The following is a 22,252-nucleotide window of genomic DNA, read 5'->3' on the forward strand; positions in this document are numbered from 1 at the left end:
TGTGAATTTAGATACTACTTGTGAAGGGAATTATAGTGTGTAGAATAACACTCTTCTGACATGTCCTGGCCTCCAATTTACACAACTTTTCAACATGAGCAGGCTTCTGTTCAGACTGCACCATGAGTAACTCCAAGAGGCAGAGTGAAGACAGTAGGGGGTAGACACTGGTGACACAGTGTCCTAGTCAGGGTCAACTGCAGGTCTGGCAGTTGAAACAGCAGCAGTGTAATCTTGGTGCAAGCAGGTCATTACACCGTTGTTTACCTATCTCCTGAAAGGTTGTCCGGTGTGCAGGTTCAGGACGTTGATACCATCGCATTAGGGAACCTAGTCAATTCCCACCATTGTCTTTCAAGCAGTACATGCACTTCTACCCCATTGTCAGATACTTCAGATTGTTTGTTCTGTTAGCTTTGGGAGTAGCCTGACGTCAGCTCATCAAGGCATCAAGAACATGCATTATGTGTAGACAAAGAGAAAGGGAGACCATAAACTTGACTGTAGCTTCACTGAGATTCTGCAATGATGTAATAGGACATCAAAACCTGCCTACAGAGTTGTAATTTGGGAAAGACACACGGGTATTGTGTATTTAGTATTTCAATATTTGTGTAATATTGTATATATTTTTTGATTAAGCATTCTTGTTTGTTTAAATAATTACAGATTATATGTAAAATACATTAACTGCCAACATCATCACGCTACCACATGATATGTGTGTGCCCCACTTAAAGTAAAACTTGAAACTAGACCACATTTCAGACTCTTATGTCTTCCTTCAAATTAGTTTAATGTTTTAAAGTTATAAAACATAACAGGTACTGTTTGATTTTGTTTTATTAGAAATGATTGTCAAATGATTGTAATAGAGAGTACCCCAGTGGCTGTGCCCCTTAACAATAGGTACTCCTGTTTGAGTACTGTTGGGGGGGACAGCTTACCCGGGGGAAGCGACAGTGGCCGTGCCTCCGGCACAGAGTCCGGCCCTGTAGCTCAGAAGGGTAGGGAAAGGAAGAGGAGGGCAGTTGTGATAGGGGATTTGATAGTAAAGAGGTCAGACAGGCGATTCTGTGGACGCAGTCCAGAGACCCGGATGGTAGTTTGCCTCGCTGGTGCCAGGGTCCGGGATATTTCTGATCGTGTCCAAGATATCCTGAAGTGGGAGGGTGAGGAGCCAGAGGTCGTGGTACATATAGGTACCAATGACATAGGTAGGAAAAGGGATGAGGTCCTGAAAGGAGAATATAGGGAACTAGGAAGGGAGTTGAGAAAAAGGACCGCAAAGGTAGTAATCTTGGGATTACTGCCTGTGCCACGCGACAGTGAGAGTAGGAATGCGATGAGGTGGAGGATAAATGCGTGGCTGAGGGATTGGAGCAGGAAGCAGGGATTCAAGTTTTTGGATCATTGGGACCTCTTCTAGCGCAGGCGTGACCTGTACAAAAAGGACGGGTTACACTCGAATCCTAGGGGGACCAATATCCTGGCAGGGAGATTAGCGGGGGCTACTGAGGTGACTTTAAACTAGAATGGTTAGGGGGTGGGAATCAAATTAAAGAGGCTAGGCGTGAGGAGGTTAGTTCACAACAGGGGGATGAGAACCAGTGCAGAGAGACAGAGGGGTGTAAAGTGAGGGTAGAAGCAAAAAGTACTAAGGAGAAAAGTAAAAGTAGCAGGCCGACAAATCCAGGGCAAGCATTAAAATGGGCCACTTTTCAGCATAATTGTATAAGGGCTAAGAGAGGTGTAAAAGAGCGCCTGAAGGCTTTGTGTGTCAATGCAAGAAGCATTCGTAACAAGGTGGATGAATTGAAAGTGCAGATTGTTATTAATGATTATGATATAGTTGGGATCACAGAGACATGGCTCCAGGGTGACCAAGGATGGGAGCTCAACGTTCAGGGATATTCAATATTCAGGAGGGATAGACATGAAAGAAAAGGAGGTGGGGTGGCGTTGCTGGTTAAAGATGAGATTAACACAATAGAAAGGAAGGACATAAGCCGGGAAGATGTGGAATCGATATGGGTAGAGCTGCATAACACTAAGGGGCAGAAGACGCTGGTGGGAGTTGTGTACAGGCCACCTAACAGTAGTTGTGAGGTCGGAGATGGTATTAAACAGGAAATTAGAAATGTGTGCAATAAAGGAACAGCAGTTATAATGGGTGACTTCAATCTACATGTAGATTGGGTGAACCAAATTGGTAAAGGTGCTGAGGAAGAGGATTTCTTGGAATGTATGCGGGATGGTTTTTTGAACCAACATGTCGAGGAACCAACTAGAGAGCAGGCTATTCTAGACTGTGTTTGTGAGCAATGAGTAAGGGTTAATTAGCAATCTTGTCATGAGAGGCCCCTTGGGTAAGAGTGACCATAATATGGTGGAATTCTTCATTAAGATGGAGAGTGACATAGTTAATTCAGAAACAAAGGTTCTGAACTTAAAGGGGGGTAACTTTGAAGGTATGAGACGTGAATTAGCTAAGATAGACTGGCAAATGACACTTAAAGGATTGACGGTGGATATGCAATGGCAAGCATTTAAAGATTGCGTGGATGAACTACAACAATTGTTCATCCCAGTTTGGCAAAAGAATAAATCAAGGAAGGCAGTGCACCCGTGGCTGACAAGAGAAATTAGGGATAGTATCAATTCCAAAGAAGAAGCATACAAATTAGCCAGAAAAAGTGGCTCACCTGAGGACTGGGAGAAATTCAGAGTTCAGCAGAGGAGGACAAAGGGCTTAATTAGGAAGGGAAAAAAGATTATGAGAGAAAACTGGCAGGGAACATAAAAACTGACTGTAAAAGCTTTTATAGATATGTAAAAAGGAAGAGACTGGTAAAAACAAATGTAGGTCCCCTACAGACAGAAACAGGTGAATTGATTATGGGGAGCAAGGACATGGCAGACCAATTGAATAATTACTTTGGTTCTGTCTTCACTAAGGAGGACATATATATTCTTCCAGAAATAGTAGGGGACAGAGGGTCTAGTGAGATGGAGGAACTGAGCGAAATACATGTTAGTAGGGAAGTGGTGTTAGGTAAATTGAAGGGATTGAAGGCAGATAAATCCCCAGGGCCAGATGGTCTGCATCCCAGAGTGCTTAAGGAAGTAGCCCAAGAAATAGTGGATGCATTAGTGATAATTTTTCAAAACTCGTTAGATTCTGGACTAGTTCCTGAGGATTGGAGGGTGGCTAATGTAACCCCACTTTTTGAAAAAGGAGGGAGAGAGAAACCGGAGAATTATAGACCGGTTAGCCTAACGTCGGTGGTGGGGAAACTGCTGGAGTCAGTTATCAAAGATGTGATAACAGCACATTTGGAAAGCGGTGAAATCATCGGACAAAGTCAGCATGGATTTGTGAAAGGAAAATCATGTCTGACGAATCTCATAGAATTTTTTGAGGATGTAACTAGTAGAGTGGATAGGGGAGAACCAGTGGATGTGGTATAGTTGGATTTTCAAAAGGCTTTTGACAAGGTCCCACACAGGAGATTAGTGTGCAAACTTAAAGCACACGGTATTGGGGGTAAGGTATTGATGTGGATAGAGAATTGGTTAGCAGACAGGAAGCAAAAATTGGGAATAAACGGGACCTTTTCAGAATGGCAGTCAGTGACTAGTGGGGTACCGCAAGGCTCAGTGCTGGGACCCCAGTTGTTTACAATATATATTAATGACTTGGGATGAGGGAATTAAATGCAGCATCTCCAAGTTTGCGGATGACACGAAGCTGGGCGGCAGTGTTAACTGTAAGGAGGATGCTAAGAGGATGCAGGGTGACTTGGATAGGTTGGGTGAGTGGGCAAATTCATGGCAGATGCAATTTAATGTGGATAAATGTGAAGTTATCCACTTTGGTGGCAAAAATAGGAAAACAGATTATTATCTGAATGGTGGCCGATTAGGAAAAGGGGAGGTGCAACGAGACCTGGGTGTCATTATATACCAGTCATTGAAAGTGGGCATGCAGGTACAGCAGGCGGTGAAAAAGGCGAATGGTATGCTGGCATTTATAGCGAGAGGATTTGAGTACAGGAGCAGGGAGGTACTACTGCAGTTGTACAAGGCCTTGGTCAGACCACACCTGGAGTATTGTGTGCAGTTTTGGTCCCCTAATCTGAGGAAAGACATCCTTGCCATAGAGGGAATACAAAGAAGGTTCACCAGATTGATTCCTGGGATGGCAGGACTTTCATATGAAGAAAGACTGGATGAGCTGGGCTTGTACTCGTTGGAATTTAGAAGATTGAGGGGGGATCTGATTGAAACGTATAAAATCCTAAAGGGATTGGACAGGCTAGATGCAGGAAGATTGTTCCCGATGTTGGGGAAGTCCAGAACGAGGGGTCACTGTTTGAGGATAAAGGGGAAGCCTTTTAGGAATGAGATTAGGAAAAACTTCTTCACACAGACAGTGGTGAATCTGTGGAATTCTCTGCCACAGGAAACAGTTGAGGCCAGTTCATTGGCTATACTTAAGAGGGAGTTAGATATGGCCCTTGTGGCTACGGGGATCAGGGGGTATGGAGGGAAGGCTGGTGCAGGGTTCTGAGTTGGATGATCAGCCATGATCATAATAAATGGCGGTGCAGGCTCGAAGGGCCGAATGGCCTACTCCTGCACCTACTTTCTATGTTTCTATGTTTCTATGTTTCTAAATGCTAGCACAGTTAAAATGCAATTTAATGACAAAAAACATCTTTATTGTGCAGGTATAAGTCACACTGGTACATTGATCATGGTGACTTGCACATGTGGTATAGAAGTGTAAGCAGTATTAATGTGAGATGAAATATTCATAATATAATCTCTGTTCTCATTGATCTCTCCCTGCACATGATGTTCAAGGCTGTGGGGATGGAAGTGGACTACTATACCCATGGAATAGTAAGGAACTGAAAATCAAAAACAAAACAGCAGGTTCTTGAAACTCAGCAGAACAGGCAGCATTGCTGGGAAGAGGAACAATCAATGTTTGGACTTGTGGCCCTTCACCAGAACTGGGGAAGAGGGAGATGCAACAAAAAGAAACTCACTGCAGAGGCAAAATATAGTAGAAGGCTGTTCATGGAAACAGCAGTAACAGCAGAACATCTTCTTCCTGGCTTTAGTGTAGAAAATAGTTAATGATGGAGCACGAGAATTGTGTGAATGAACCACGGATATCTGGAATGATGGATACAGAGAATGATTACTCATGTACCCTTATGAAAGATGCTAAAAAATCTAAATTTTCTTTAGATAGGACAATTAAACACAGAAGATCGGGAACTGACAGCAAATCTATCCATTGGTCCTACTGTGAAAATATTAAACGCTGCTTAGGATTGGAGAAACCCTATCACATGGCAATGTCCTGAACAAACAGTTATGAAGACACATACTTTCTTTCATTCGGATTAGATACCGGTAAACAGAGGCGTCCTTTTATTTAGAATCCGACTGAAATTTCATCTGAAGATGCATATCATCTTCTACTTACAGTATATGCCACTGTGAAAATTTGGTTTTATTTAAAACATTTCATTGATGAATCAAAAACCTCAATGTTAAATCATCTTAGCTTCTGCAAGTTATTTTAATGCGGCATGTTCCAAATGTGAGTTTCTCTCCAGAAATAAAAGGTACAATCCAAATGCTTCTTTTCCACTACTACATTAGAAGCTGCATTCCCCACCTTGTACAGGTCATTAAAACTCATTGGCCATGCATACAGAGTGCTGGCCATTCTCGTTGTCCAGGAGTAAATTGCCTGGAAAAGTTCAAAACAAGACACTTTGGGCCTGGAAAACATATGCAGTAAATCTTAAGTTTGATAAGTTAAATGATCACTGAAAAACACTTCTAACCTATTATAATATGCCAAGATCACATGTACTCATCTCCTGAAGAAACTGTGCAAATCTGTTTTGGAAAAACATCAAATAAAGGGGAATTGATACTTAATTCCAGCTGTCCAGGAAAGGGTGTTTTCATAGAAAATGAGATTGTGAAACAGCTCCTGTCAAGGGGAGGGGGTGAGGAATTGAATAAATACTAATTTATCTAGTTGAAATTAGTTTGGCTATTGCATTACCATTGAGTTTTAAGCAGCTTGGAGACCACTTCCTCACTTTTTCTCTTCCCTTTGTTGCTGACCCACAATATTTGTATTTCTTGCATTTGCAAAGGGTCAAAGGAGGAAATGGACCTAAGCATGCATTTACCATCAGGAAATGATTATTAAGATCACATTTTAGCAGAAAATTGATGATATTGGATTGGCCATCTGTTAAATGTCTCTGCTGAATTTCATTCCCATTGAAGTTAATCTCCTCCCAAGACTTCAGTTTGCTTGCTGCTTCATAACTTCACTATGAGTAAATTTGAATCAGTGTTCAGATTACTAGCTGTACTGTCTGATAATAAAATACTCTAGTCAAATTCAGTTCACACACACAACTCCATCTAATCCACCTGTTGAGAGTTGGCTCTAGACAGACTCAAAATAGGCTGGGCACTGTATTTAGGTCTCCATTGCACAAACTTCCACAGATTATATTGTCTGAGAATAATATATGACCATATGACATATTTTACCATTTCACTCAAGAGTTAAAATATACAGTATTTCTGGCCATTTTAACTGATCCAAAGAAATTCAAACAAAAATACCTGTGATATTAACCTCGTCTATACAACTGAATTTGACTGAATTTCAAAGCAATTTCAGTTAATTAACCAAGAACATGCAATTCTGTACATTATTACAAACAGAAGGAAAAATCTTTATTGATAATGGGTTGTAAGAGCTGGAGCAGCATCCATGATTTTGCTGTGATTTCACACTTTTGTTGACAGCAAAGGTGACGCTCCACAACACTCTTGGGGAGAATGAGTGCCCAGCTGTGTTGATCGAAACACAATAGGATCATTGTGTGTTCTGACAGAATTGAGAAGGGCCTCTCAGAGACTAGATTGCATCAAGGCAGGATTTCTATATTTACAGCTGTTTCTCTCAGATTAATAGATTTTCACTTGGCAATTAAAGGAGTGGCTTACATCCCCACATTCCCAGAGCTCATATCAGAAGCGTTACCTTGTGCAACAGGATGTTGAAAATAAAACAATGTATTGGTATTGTCTGATGAGAATTTTGTATTGTGCATGCTATGACTGAGGCTCTAATAATGATTGCTCTCTCAAAAAGTGTGCCCTCAAGCTATTGAAAAGAATCAGACCAATTATCAGGTGGACTAAGCTAAATGTCTCCTCTGAAGATGACCTAATCAATTCATGACTCAATGTCACAAGAAAGATGTGAATAAAGGCAGCTGAATAGCCCACCCTATTTCAATCTGCAAGCCATATACAGCGCAGATATCGAGCTGTTTCTCAAATAATCATGATATTCTACCCGATCATCATCCTGAGAAACCATTTCAATTTACTGTGTGAAAAACTTCAGAAGAAGTTCATAACTTTGCTTTTCACTACCAGCACCAGGAAATCCCGTTCAGTGCCGCTATGTCTGAAGTTTCAAACCACATCATTAGTTCCTTGCCACAGAATTTAGCTCATTTTAATCACAACACTCAATGTCAGTACTGTTACATGAATCAGGGGTTTCCAACCATTTTTGTGCCATGGACCAATACAATTAAGCAAGGGGTCCATAGACCCTAGCTTGCTTCTTGATCATAATACAACAGAGTTGTCCACTGTGGGCTTGACGAAGTGATTCATAGGGTGTGTACATCATACAAACTAATATCCTTTCAAGCAAAAGGAGAGTTGAGCCAATGTTAAGTCGTCAGTTTAAACATAAAGTGAAAATGGTGGAAGTACTCATCAGGTCGGATGGTGTCAGAGAGGAAAGAAGCAAAATAAATACTTTATTTTCTTTCCCCTTGTATGCTGCCTGACCTTTTGAGTGCTTCCAGCAACTTCTTTTTCTCTTTCAGATTCCTGGTATTTGCAAGTATTTGCTCAAATAGAAAATTAGCGTTTGTTCCTAGAACATTTATTAACACTTTCCCAATGTAACACAGCACCAAATGAAAGATTCGTGCCTGAGAAATGAGAGTCATGTAACTTATAAACATGAAAAATTCTGCAGATGCTGGAAATCCAAATCAATCCACTCAAAGTGCTGGAGAAATGCAGCAGGTAAGGCAGCATCTATGGAAATGAATAAAAAGGTGATGTTTTGGGCTGAGCCCCTTCATTAGGACTGGGAAGGACCGGGGAAGGCACCAGAATAAAAAGGAGGGATGAGCAGAAGGAGGATAGCTAGAAGTTGATAGGTGAAGCCTGGTGGGTAGGAGAGGGAAAGGGCTGGAAAGGAAGGAATATGATAGGAGAGGACAGTAGACCATAGGAGAAAGTGAAGGAGAAGGAAACCCAGGGGAACTGATAGGCAGGTAAGAAGTAAGAGTGCAGAGTGGGGAATAGAAGAAAAGGGGATGGGGAGGGAATTTCTTTTACCAGAGGGCAAAATCAATATTCACACCATCAGGTTGGAGCCTGCCCAGATGGAATATAAGGTGTTGCTTCTCCACCCTGAAGATGTCCTCACTGGGCACAAGAGGATCAACATGTTGGAATGGGAATGGAAATTATAATTAAAATGTTTGACCACCAGGAACTTCCACTTTTGGTGGAGGGAGCAAAGATCCTCTATGAAGTGGTCTCCCAATTTAAGATGGGTCTCGCCAATGTAGAGGAGGCTGCTTTGGGAGCACAGGACTCAATGGACGGCCCAGCCCATTCGCAGTTGAAATATTGTCTCACCTGGAAGGGCTGTTTGGGCCCTGAATGGACATGAGGGTGGAAGTTAGCACTTTGGCTGTTTGCAAGGATAAGTTCTGGGAGAGTGGGAAGGATCAGTGGGAAGGGATGAAAGGACAAGGGAATCACGGAGGGAGCAATCCCTGTGGAAAGTAGAGAGAGAGGGGGAAGAGGTAAAGATATGTTTGGTGGTAGGATCCCTTTGGAAATGGTGGAACTTGTGTTGAATGAAGTGTTGGATGTGGGGTCTCATGGGGTGGTAGGGAAGGACAAGAAGAACTCTATCACTGCTAAGGTGGCAGGAGGATGTGGTGAACGTGGATGTTCAGGAAGTGGTGGAGATGTGGGTGAGAGCAGCATCAATGGTGGAGGAATGAAAACCCCATTCTTTTAGGAGGACATCCCTGATGTCCTTGAAAGGAAAGCTGCATCCTGGAAGTTGGAAGCAGAGTTGATGAATTGACAAGGTCCGTATGGGTGCATGAAGTAGTACCAATGCAGCCATTAATGTAGCAGGGAAGAGTTGAGGAGCATTACCGAGGAAGGCTTGGAACTTGGACTGTTCAACGCAGCTATTGAAAAGGCAGGCATAGCTAAGGCCATGTGGTGCCCATGGCTACCCTTTGAGCCCGGAGAAAGTGGGAGCAGCTGAAGGAAAATGTTTTGAGTATGAGGACCAGTTCTACCAGATTGGGGTGGGTAATGGTGGAAGGAAACAGGTTATTTCTTTTATTGAGAAAGAAGTGGAGACCTTTAAGGCTTTCTTGATGGGGGATAGAACTGTATAGGGGCATGGTGAAAATAATGGTGAGTACCAGGGAATTGAAAGTTACTGAGGAGACCGAGAGCATGAGAAGTGTCTCAGTGGTAAGTGGGAAGGGACTGAACTAAGAGGGAAAGAATGGAGTTGAGGTATGAGGACATGATTTCAGTGGGACAGGAGAGAGAAGTGAGGGGTAGTGCATTCAGAAAGGATAAGATTCGAGGAGGAGAGAGGAGTGCTGAAGTTGAGCCAATTGATGACTCGTTGGCAATTGAAGATGAAAAGATTCAGAGAAGGCAGAGAACTAGAGTGGGGTGTCCAAGAAGAGGATAAATGTTGGAGATGGGAAAAGGGATCATCAGTGTGGGATGGGGGATTCTTGCCAATGAAGTGAGTCCTGAGACGGAGGCGACAAGAGGAGAGCTTGGTGTCATGGCAGGTGGCAGGTGCCAAGGAAGTGGAGTAAGATCACCTAAATTTTTCAGCTATCTATTATTGTATAAGTGACCTGAAAGCTATTGTGCTGTCAAAAAACAAACATAAATAGGTCACATAGCTTACTATGAAATACAATCAATACATGGCTACCACTTTCTTCTTTGTTTTTCTACCTAGTCTCAATTTCACTTAATTTCCTAGAATCAGAAAATCTACCAGGCACAGACTTGAAATTACTCAATGACTGTTATAGAATATTCTGAAGATCTGCAACACTCTGCATTAAAATTTTTGTTCTTCTCTCAGTCTGAAAAGATAGATTTCTTATCCAATGATGACCCAATGTTTAGAGTGAAGCATCCTGAGTAAATTGCCTTTCAATTGGTAGTTTGCCAATTTCATTCAGCTTTCTGAATCCTCATTTGTCTAGAGGGTGCAGATCAGGTTTTATCAAACTAGTGAACTCAAAAAAATAAATATCTGGACTGGGTTTGACTGAGGAAAAGATGAATAGGAGGCACAACAAAAAATATAGGCTAAGTGTGGATGGTCAAGAGTAAGACAGGATTAGGTGGAGCAACTGAAATAGTAACCGGATGCACTGACCTAATAATGATAGGAAAACAAACAAAAAGTTGAATGTTTTGGTAGAAGAACTATATTGGTCATTTGAAAGATTTTTCAACATCTTTTAATTGTTCAGGCTTAAAATAAAACTCTTTGGCTTTTAAATTACACTTTGTGGTCAATTTATTAGGTACGCCTGTATACTTGTACATTCATGCAAATATCTAATCATCCAATCATGTGGCAGCAATTCGATGCATAAAAGCAAGAGACATGGTTAAGAGGTTCAGTTGTTTTTTCAGGCTAAACTTCAGAATGGGGAAGAAACATGATCTAAATGTCTTTGACCATGGAATGATTGTTGGTCCCAGAAGATGGTTAGAGTATCTCTGAAACTGCTGATCTCCTGAGATATTCACACACAACAATTGCTAGGGTTATAGGGAATAGTGTGAAAACCAAAGGAGAACATCCAGTGATTGGCAGTTCTGTGGGCAAAGATGCATTGTTAATGAGAGAGGTCAGAGGAGTATGGCCAGACTGATTCATGCTGACAGTAAGGCGAAGGTAACTCAAGCAATCACACATTACAACAGTGGTGTGCAGAGAGCATCTCTGAATGCACAACACGTTGAACCTTGAAGTGGATGGGCTACCACAACAAAAGACCACGAACATACACCCAGCAGCTATTTAAATAGGAACAGGAGGTACTAATAAAGTGGCCACTGAGTGTATGTTTCATTACATCCACAAACCATAAATCAAAAAAAAATGTAATGGATGCTAAGGAAACAGAAGTAAACTATGTCATCACTAACATTCTCTGGATTGGTGAATGAATTCTACAATGATTCACAAATGAATTCTGGAAAGACTTGGTAACTTGATCCCACAAATACAGATTCCTCCACAGAACTTGCAGATGTGGAACAGCTGGCTATGATTTTATCCCTTTTACTTTTCCTTTGTCTCTGTTTTCAAGGGCAAAGTATTTGTTTCCCTGCATGATGGAAAACCTGGCGAAGCTACTGACCCAGCTGGAGACCACCGTGCCAGAATTGCTTCTTAAACTCCGGACCACACCTGGACCCGACCTGTGAGGCCCACCACTTTCCCGAGACCCGCAGTCTGCTACCGCGCCGGAGAGCTTGGAGACACGGCCCATTCTGACCAGCACCTCTCTGGAGCAGACGACCACACAGAAGTGACGGCGGAGACCTAAAGGTGCCCCAGACGCTTCCCTGGAGCGACCGCCATAAAGCCCCGTTGGTGGACATTCACAGCTGCCGGAAGTGAGGCCTCCGCCGCCGACCTCAGAAATCGAGCCCGAGGCTCGGCTGGAGCGGAGGCCTCCGCAACCGTGACTCGGTTTATGGACTTGTTTCAGCCAGGAGCCTGGCCCTCTGGGATTAAGTGTCAGCTTCGGGGCCTGACCCAATTGACAGCCGAGGCCCCCGGCAGCTGGAAGTGGCAGCGGAGCCTCCCCCGTCACTTGGCCCGACCCGGAGGGCCTGACGAAGCGACCCGCCGATCAATCCCCACGGGATGCATCCACCAACCTCAAAGAGCTGGCAACAACACACTGCATCGATGGAAACCTGGAAAGATGCACTATTTACCGAGGAAGCGTGGGAAAAGAGCTGGGCTGCTGGTCAGATTGAAGCTGAGGAGCTTCAGGGTCCCTATGCCCACCATCCTACCAGCTAATATGCAAGCCATCGAGAACAAGGTGGATGATCTTAAAGGGAGACTCACCCACTGCAGGGAGATGCAGAACTGCTGTGAATTCTGTTTCACTGAGGCCTGGCTCTCCCTTGCCACCCCCGACTGTGCCATCCGACCGGAGGGATTTTCGATCCATCGATGGACCACACGGCATCTTCGGGCAAGACGGGGGAGGTGGTGTCTGCCTACTGATCAACACTGCGTGGCGCTCGGACATAGTGGCACTGACAAGCTCCTGCAGCCCGGACCTGGAACACCTGTCGGTGAAGTGTCGTCCCTACTATCTGCCATGGGAATTCACCTCGGTCATACTGACAGCGATTTACATTCCCCCCCAGGCGGACGTGGAGTGTGCTCTGAACATACTGTATGCCAACATCAGTGAACTTGAGACCAGGTATCCGGAGACTTTGCTAATTACAGCCGGGGACTTTAACCAGTCCAACCTCAGAAAGGCGCTGCCAAAGTTATACCAACATGTCTCCTGCCCCACTAGAGGCCCGAATATACTTGACCACTGCTACACAGCAGTCAAGGATGCCTACCGTTCCGTCCCACGACCTCATTTCGGAAAATTGGACCATCAGGCCGTACTCCGCCTCCCGGCTTACAAACAGAAACTGAAGCGGGAGGTCACGGTGTCAAAAATAGTGTCATGTTGGACGGAGGAAACAGGTGAGGTCCTTCGAGACTGCTTTGAATCGGTGGACTGGTTAGTATTCAAGGGCTCGGCAGCTAACCTGGATGAGTATGCCTCAGCTGTCACGGACTTTATTTGGAAATGCACGGAGGACTGTGTGTCTCGCAAGACGATCCGGGTATTCCCTAACTGGAAACCTTAGATGAATTATGAGGTCAAGTCCCTTTTAAAGGCTAGACCAGCAGCTTTTAGGTCCGGGGATACCAGTCGCTACACGGGATCCAGGCATGAACTCTGGAAAGCCATTAAAGATGCCAAGAGGCAATATCGAGCCAAGTTGGAAGCCTAGGCTAACCAGAGGGATGCCAGTAGACTATGGCAGGGTCTAAATGAGATCACTGGGTGCAAGGAAAAGGCTGGGAATATCAGTAACTGTGGTGCTTCTCTTCCTGATGAACTTAACGTATTCTACGCACGATTCGGACAGAAAAGGAGCGTCCCGCTCCCTCTGGATGAACCGGACCCAGTGGCCTCGAGATTCATCGTCACTGAGGAGGATGTTAGAAGGGCCTTCCTGAAGATAAATCCAAGGAAGGCAACGGGCCCAGATGGTGTCCCAGGACGGGTTCTCCGGGCCTGTGCAAGCAAGCTAGCTGGAGTGTTTGCTGACATCTTCAACTGCTCCTTGCTTCAGTCTAAGATCCCCTCATGTTTTAAGAAGGCAATGATAATCCCAGTGCTGAAGAAGAGCAAGGTGGCATGCCTGAATGACTATCGACCTGTGGCTCTGACACCAATTGCTATGAAGTGCTTCGAGAGATTGGTTATGGCACCCATCAACCACAGCCTACCGGTCAACCTCAACACTTTGCAATTTGCCCACCGGAGCAACAGGTCAACGGCAGGTGCCATCTCTCTGGCCCTACATTCCTCCTTAGAACACCTAGAGAATAAAGACACATACGTAAGGCTCCTTTTTATTGACTATAGCTCTGCCTTTAATGCCATCATTCCAAATAAACTGATTCCTAAGCTCTGGAACCTGGGCCTTGGCACTCAGATCTGCAGCTGGATCTTCAACTTCCTCACAGACAGGACCCAGGCTGTAAAAATAGGGACAAGCTCTCCTCTACAATCACTCTGAGCACCGGTGCCCCACAAGGCTGTGTACTCAGCCCCCTGCTGTACTCACTGTACACCCATGATTGTGTGGCTAAGTTTCCATCAAACTCAATATATAAGTTTGCTGATGACACAACAATTGTAGGCCGTATCTCGGGTAATGATGAGTTTGAGTACAGAGAGGAGATTAAGAACCTGGTGGCATGGTGCGAAGACAATAATCTATCCCTCAATGTCAGCAAGACGAAGGAATTGGTTGTTGACTTCAGAAGGAGTAGCGGATGGCACGGCCTAATTTACATCTGTGGTGCACAAGTGGAACAGGTCAAAAGCTTTAAGTTCCTTGGGGTCAATATCACAAATGACCTGACTTGGTCCAACCAAGCACAGTCCACTGCCAAGAAGGCCCACCAGCACCTTTACTTCCTGAGAAAACTAAAGAAATTTGGCCTGTCCACTAAAACCCTCGCTAATTTTTATAGATGCACCATAGAAAGCATTCTTCTAGGGTGCATCATAACCTGGTATGGAAGTTGTCCTGTCCAAGATTGAAAGAAGTTGCAGAAGATCGTGAACACGGCGCAGCACATCACACAAACCAATCTTCCATCCTTGGACTCACTTTACACCGCACATTGTCAGAGCAGTACTGCCAGGATAATCAAGGGCACAACCCACCCAGCCAACACACTTCTCGTCCCTCTTCCCTCCGGGAGAAAGCTCAGGAGCTTGAAGACTCGTATGGCCAGATTTGGGAACAGCTTCTTTCCAACTGTGATAAGGCTGCTGAACGGATCCTGACCCGGATCTGGGCCGTACCCTCCAAATATCCGGACCTGCCTCTCGGTTTTTTTGCACTACCTTACTTTCCATTTTTCTATTTTCTATTTATGATTTATAATTTAAAGTTTTAATATTTACTAATTTTTACTATTTTTAATATTTAATATTTGTAATCCAGGGAGCGGGAAGCACAGAATCAAATATCGCTGTGATGATTGTACGTTCTAGTATCAATTGTTTGGCGACAATAAAGTATAAAGTATAAAGTATAAACTTGATGCCAATTCTGTGGCCTTGTCTTCCTTGTTTGCAGTATCAATGTTTTTCTTGGGATACTCCTTTGATTGCCTTGGCATCACTGGGTGTGGTCTAGGAATATGAAACTAGTTTGCTGAGTTAAGACTTGATACTAAATCAGCATCAGAAGCAGGTTTATTATCACTGATATACGTCATGAAATTTGTTGATTTGTGGCAGCAGTACAATGCACAACATCAAAGTGACCATTAATCACAATAAAAATAAATAAATACTGCAAAAAGGAATAGCAAGTCTTACTTTGTAGTCTGTTCAGAAACTGATAGCAGAGGAGAAGAAGCTGTTCCGAAAACATTCGGTGCGTGTCTTCAGGTTTCTGATGGTAACAATGTGAAGTTAGGGCACGTCCCGGATAGTGAGGGTCCTTAATGATTGATGCTGCCTTCTTTAGGCACCACCTTTTGCAGTTGCCTTTGATGGTCAGAAAGGCTGTTCCTGTGATTGATTTGGCTGAGTCAACGAACTCTGTAACCTCTTTCGATCTTGTGCACTGGAGCCTCTATGCCAGGTGGAGATGCAACCAATCAGAATGCTGGTGAATGTAGAAATTTGCTGGAGTCTTTTCTGATATACCATATCACCTCAAACTCTTAATGAAAATAACCTCTGGTGTTGGGCCCAGGTAGATCTTCTGAGATGCTGCTCACCCTTTCAACCAATAACACTCCAGTGGGAACTGCTATGTGTTCTTCTGACTTCCCATTCATGAAGTCCACAATCAATTCCTTGGTCTTTCCGACGTTGAGTACAGTGTTGTTTTTGAAACACCACTCAATCAGCTGATCTATCTCACTCCTTTATGCCTTCCCATTGCCATCTGAGATTGTGTCAACAACAGTTGAATTATCCCTAATTTATAGTTAAGCTATGAAAGCTCATCTGAAACTTTTTAGAATTAATAGAATAAGGAAGGAGCTAACATATTTTCACCTAAGAATATTCTGGGGAATATTACTAAGTTGTAAATAATGCAATGTTAGTCTGCTTAAACGAAGAGATGGTGTAACCTGATTTCCCAGGTTTTGCTCACTATTGTAGATCTTTTTCTTCCATCTTGGAAGCTGACTTTGATTTTTGATTTCCATTTGAAAAAAAAGCCTGATAACCCCAATACTCATTTGACCTTATAGCAATAAAGTCACTGTTAAAAAAGAAAAGTGCTGAGTTTGACCTGGAAGGACACAAGAGTTCTTTGTAAATGTGACAACAGAGAAGCAAAATTGAAAATTAATATGGAAGGGCATATTATTTTTGACACCTGATAATGCAATATGCCTGTGGTTTAGTGGTTGAAAAGTATGTTCACTGGAAACACACGAATACTCCCATTCCTACCGATGACCCTCTCAATGTTTAAAGGAAACCAGTGAATGAAAAAGACCCCCATCATGACATACTGCAGGGAACTGTACAAATGGATTTAGTAATTCTGAGATTTATTATAATAACGTGACATAAGCTGATTAAGACTTCAGCTTAAATTTTTTAACCACTTGGGAACTGGCTACAAATCTAAACCCATGAAAAGATATTTATTAAAAGTCATAACTACATGCAAGAAAAAAAAATTCTTGAAGTGTAAAGCTACACCAAAGGCAACACCTCATTTATCAGCTGTGGGTGAAACCAGAACTGCGTTCGCTTTTAAATAAACGTCAGGCGGTACAGTGAAAAGCACCAATTGTGAAACTAACAGAGAAGGATGAGAGTGCACATGATGCTGGACACCCTCTCAGGGTACTTCCAGACTCCTGGTGATCATTTGTTCAACCAAAGTTTTAAAATACATTTAGATCAGTGATGCCTGTATCTATCATTGGTAGGCACTGCATTCAGGTTCCTCCATCCATTAGCATAGAGGAAACTTTGAGGACTTTGCAGGAAAAAACAAATTTTGAGCAGCCTGTGGGAACTTGATGGTATTTGTTATGACTGATGTTTCATTGGAACTGAATGACCCTACATATCGTGACACTGCAAAATCCAGTTTCCTTCCATTCATTTTCATATGAAAATCAGTGTCTATTTATTTCAAAATGCAAGCATAAAAATAGGAATAAGCCCCTAGTACTCACCAATGAAAATTTGTTCACTTGTACATAGAGTTTCTGTACTTCCCGTTGAGTCACCGTTGGTTCACTGCCAGCACACTCTTTATATACCTCCAGATAGGACTGCAGCCATTGAACTTGCATTTCCTGAGCTGGATACATGCTGAAGTCCAATTCACTGACTCCTGTAGGGGGAAAAACTGAAGATTTGCCCAAGTGCATGATAATTATAGAACACTGAAGCACAGCAGCCATTGTGAAAATAAATATTTAAATCTGGAAAATACTGAAATTTGTAGAATTATTGTAAATTGAAAACTAAGATAAATAAACTACCATAGCTTTTGCCTGCAGAAACCAGTTATAATTTATTCCAACAACCAACATCCTAAGTCAGTATCTCTTATGTCTCTTTGTATTCCAGCAGAGTGTAAGACCGTAAGATATAAGAGCAGAATTAGTCTATTCAGATCATCAAGCCTGCTTTTCCATTCAATAATTACTCATTCATCATATTCTCAATCCAATTTTCCTGCCGTCTCTCCATAATCTTTGATGCCCTTACTAATCAAGAACCTTTCAATCTCTGCTTTATATGCACACAATGACTTGGCCTCCACAGCCACATGTGGCAAAGAATTCTACAGATTTGTCACCCTCTGGTTTAAGAAATTCCTCCACACCTCCGTCCTAAAGGCACTTTCTTCTATTTTGAGATTTCTGATCCTAGACACCTCCACTATTGGAAACATCTTGTTCACATCCATTCTATTGCGTACAGGCCCTGAGCCATCAAATACTTCTGGATCATTCTTGTAAACTTGCCCTGGGCCTCCTCCAATGCCAGTACATCCTTTCTTGCTCACACTGCTCCAAATGTGGTGTGTCCAATACCTTATAATGTCTCAGCATTACATCCCTGTCATCCCTGCCTTTATATTCTGGTCCTCTTGAAATGAATGCTAACATCACATTTGCCTTCATTACTACCGACTCAGCTGCAAATCTACCTTCAGGTAATCCTGCACTAGGATTCCCTAGACCTTTTGTACTTCCAATTTCTGAATTCACTCCTCATTTAGAAAATAGTTTACATCTTAATTTCTTCTACTAAAGGGCATGTCCATACACTTCCCTAACTGCATTCCATCTGCCATTTCATTGCCTATTTGCCTATTTTTTTCCACTATTAATTGCTTTATAACTTTACTGGTGCCCTTCCATGGTCCAGATATTGTGCTTGTAATGCAGCAAACTTGCATTCACTTCTCTGATACTGAGATCGTTGGGATTATCGCACTAGTTCAATGTAGAATTCCCAAAAGTGCTGTTAATGCCCCAACCTGATTCCACAGGCTTTGCTGTATTCAACATCTTCCAACACGACTAAGGGAAAGCAAGCCAATCTCCGAAAGTCAAGACATAACAAACCAATCTCACCGTAAAATACCTGAAAGTCTTCCACTTTCTTGCACGATTTCTAAGTGCGTTACTCATGTTGCATAGCCAAAGTTGTGATAATTACAAATATTCTTGATAATAAAAACCAACTTGGTGGGAATGGTTTATTGTCTTCACCTTGGTATTTAAAACTAATATGTATTTTTATGATTTCTTTTTGTTTTCCAGGAACGGCATTTATGATGCTGCAACTTTAATGCTGCAACTTCTCAATTTTATGTATAAATTCCAATCTTCATTTACGCTTGTAAAATTGTCATAAAGTGAATGGAAATGTAAGTTTGTTCCTTCCTGATTTGCTGTCTGTAAGAATTACTTTATAAGACTGGTTGGTCAGCCAGCTTGATGACATCATGACTGCTGTCGACCAGGGATTCTCTAAACTGATACCTGACACCAATTGACATTGGAAAGAGGAAATCCATACTGTGGAAGTTGCTTGGTCTCAGTGGCACTTTGAGGTCAGTGATGAATGCCAATAATTCCCCAGTGGCTGTAAAACCTAAATCAATAGCTCGTACTGTTGACCAACCAGTATGACATCTAAGACACACACACATCTGTAATTGTCAAATATTCTTTCTGTCATAGCAACATTTCAAAACAAAACATAACAAAATGAAACTGAACAGTGAATGTATTAATCAAAAGTACCAATGGGAGAAAACTAAAAGAAATTAACCGATGAACAGTGAACAGACTACATCTTATAATAAATAAGAGAATTAAAATAAAAACTCCACAATGACATGATTACATTTACCCAGTGACATTGTATTTTACATCAAAGCACCATCCAGTTTTAAAACCCTGTTGAATATATTCTTGTAGCAATAAGTTAATAGGAGCTATCAAACCTGCAAATCCATCTTGCTTGCCAATTTTCACAACATACAAAGTGAATGCTCTTGAGAATATGAATTTTATTATGCATCAGAAAGGTTATGAATTGTATTGGTGTGATGTATCTTCTTTTCCTGTGAAAATTTCAAAGTTCCTTTGCTTTTTCCAAAAACAATTGGGAATGAATTCTCAGACACTTGTTTAGTAGACAGTTCATATTTGAAATATCCACATTGGCACCATTTCAAATACTTAACTTTTAAAAGATCAGATTTTCATATGTATGATTAAAAGTTCATCTTGTCTCTTTTTGCTACTGCTTAGAAAATAAAGCAAAATATGATTCAAATGTGATTTTTAAAAAATTTTCCTCAGTGGAAAAGCCGAAGGAGTTCCAGCAACAATCTCCAAGTAATTTAAACTGAGTTGGAAGACAAAGTTGAATTAATCAGTTTGTCCTCAATGAATAAAACAAACCCCACTCATCCTTTTGGTATCCAAATTCATTCGAAAATCCTTAACATTTACCACAGAAGTTTTAGTTATGGAAAAATATGGAAAATGCTAAAAAATTGTAATTTAGACCATAAGACCATAAGACAAAGGAGCAGAAGTAGGCCATTCGGCCCACCGAGTCTGCTCTGCCATTTTATCATGAGCTGATCCATTTTATCCTATTTAGTCCCACTGCCCCGCCTTCTCACCATAACCTTTGATGCCCTGGCTACTCAGATACCTATCAATCTCTGCCTTAAATACACCCAATGACTTGGCTTCTACTGCTGCCCGTGGCAACAAATTCCATAGATTCACCACCCTCTGACTAAAAAAATTTTTTCGCATTTCTGTTCTGAAAGGGCGCCCTTCAATCCTGAAGTCATGCCCTCTCGTACTAGACTCCCCCATCATGGGAAACAACTTTGCCACATCCACTCTGTCCATGCCTTTCAACATTCAAAATGTTTCAATGAGGTCTCCCCTCATTCTTCTAACCTCCAAGGAATACATAGAAACGTAGAAACATAGAAAATAGGTACAGGAGTAGGCCATTCGGCCCCTCGAGCCTGCACTGCCATTTATTATGATCATGGCTGATCATCCAACTCAGAACCCCGCCCCAGCCTTCCCTCCATACCCCCTGATCCCCGTAGCCACAAGGGCCATATCTAACTCTCTCTTAAATATAGCCAATGTATTGGCCTCAACTGCTTCCTGTGGCAGAGAATTCCACAGATTCACCACTCTCTGAGTGAAGAAGTTTTTCCTAATCTCGGTCCTAAAAGGCTTCCCCTTTATCTTCAAACTGTGACCCCTCGTTCTGGACTTCCCCAACATCGGGAACAATCTTCCTGCATCTAGCCTGTCCAATCCCTTTAGGATTTTATACGTTTCAATCAGAACCCCCCCTCAATCTTCTAAATTCCAACGAGTACAAGCCCAGTTCATCCAGTCTTTCTTCATATGAAGGTTCTGCCATCCCAGGAATCAATCTGGTGAACCTTCTTTGTATTCCCTCTATGGCAAGGATGTCTTTCCTCAGATTAGGGGACTAAAACTGCACACAATACTCCAGGTGTGGTCTGACCAAGGCCTTGTACAACTGCAGTAGTACCTCCCTGCTCCTGTACTCAAATCCTCTCGCTATAAATGCCAGCATACCATTCGCCTTTTTCACCGCCTGCTGTACCTGCATGCCCACTTTCAATGACTGGTGTATAATGACACCCAGGTCTCGTTGCACCTCCCCTTTTCCTAATCGGCCACCATTCAGATAATAATCTGTTTTCCTATTTTTGCTACCAAAGTGGATAACTTCACATTTATCCACATTAAGTTGCATCTGCCATGAATTTGCCCACTCACCCGACCTATCCAAGTCACTCTGCATCCTCATAGCATCCTCCTCACAGCTAACACTGCCACCCAGCTTCGTGTCATCCGCAAACTTGGAGATGCTGCATTTAATTCCCTCATCCAAGTCATTAATATATATTGTAAACAACTGGGGTCCCAGCACTGAGCCTTGCGGTACCCCACTAGTCACCGCCTGCCATTCTGAAAAGGTCCCGTTTATTTCCACTCTTTGCTTCCTGTCTGCTAACCAATTCTCCATCCACATCAATACCTTACCCCCAATACCATGTGCTTTAAGTTTGCACACTAATCTCCTGTGTGGGACCTTGTCAAAAGCCTTTTGAAAATCCAAATATACCACATCCACTGGTTCTCCCCTATCCACTCTACTAGTTACATCCTCAAAAAATTCTATGAGATTCGTCAGACATGATTTTCCCTTCACAAATCCATGTTGACTTTGTCCGATGATTTCACCGCTTTCCAAATGTGCTGTTATCACATCCTTGATAACTGACTCCAGCAGTTTCCCCACCACCGACGTTAGGCTAACTGGTCTATAATTCTCCGGTTTCTCTCTCCCTCCTTTTTTAAAAAGTGGGGTTACATTAGCCACCCTCCAATCCTCAGGAACTAGTCCAGAATCTAACGAGTTTTGAAAAATTATCACTAATGCATCCACTATTTCTTGGGCTACTTCCTTAAGCACTCTGGGATGCAGACCATCTGGCCCTGGGGATTTATCTGCCTTCAATCCCTTCAATTTACCTAACACCACTTCCCTACTAACAAGTATTTCGCTCAGTTCCTCCATCTCAGTGGACCCTCTATCCCCTACTATTTCTGGAAGATTATTTATGTCCTCCTTAGTGAAGACAGAACCAAAGTAATTCT

The 22,252-nt window shown here is 42.5% G+C and overlaps 1 protein-coding gene across 1 annotated transcript in view; it reads right to left on the reverse strand.

The window, feature by feature from the left end:
* The window catches only part of LOC140205533 (ethanolamine kinase 1-like), a 524,152-nt gene that overhangs the window by 164,989 nt on the left and 336,911 nt on the right, over nt 1–22,252 (reverse strand). Inside the window, exon 6 of the mRNA XM_072273152.1 lies at nt 17,225–17,385. Coding sequence (XP_072129253.1) covers nt 17,225–17,385 — 161 coding nt within the window. The remainder of the gene's footprint in view (nt 1–17,224; nt 17,386–22,252) is intronic.

Source organism: Mobula birostris, chromosome 11 (genome assembly GCF_030028105.1).
Source record: "Mobula birostris isolate sMobBir1 chromosome 11, sMobBir1.hap1, whole genome shotgun sequence".
NCBI lineage: Eukaryota > Metazoa > Chordata > Chondrichthyes > Myliobatiformes > Myliobatidae > Mobula > Mobula birostris.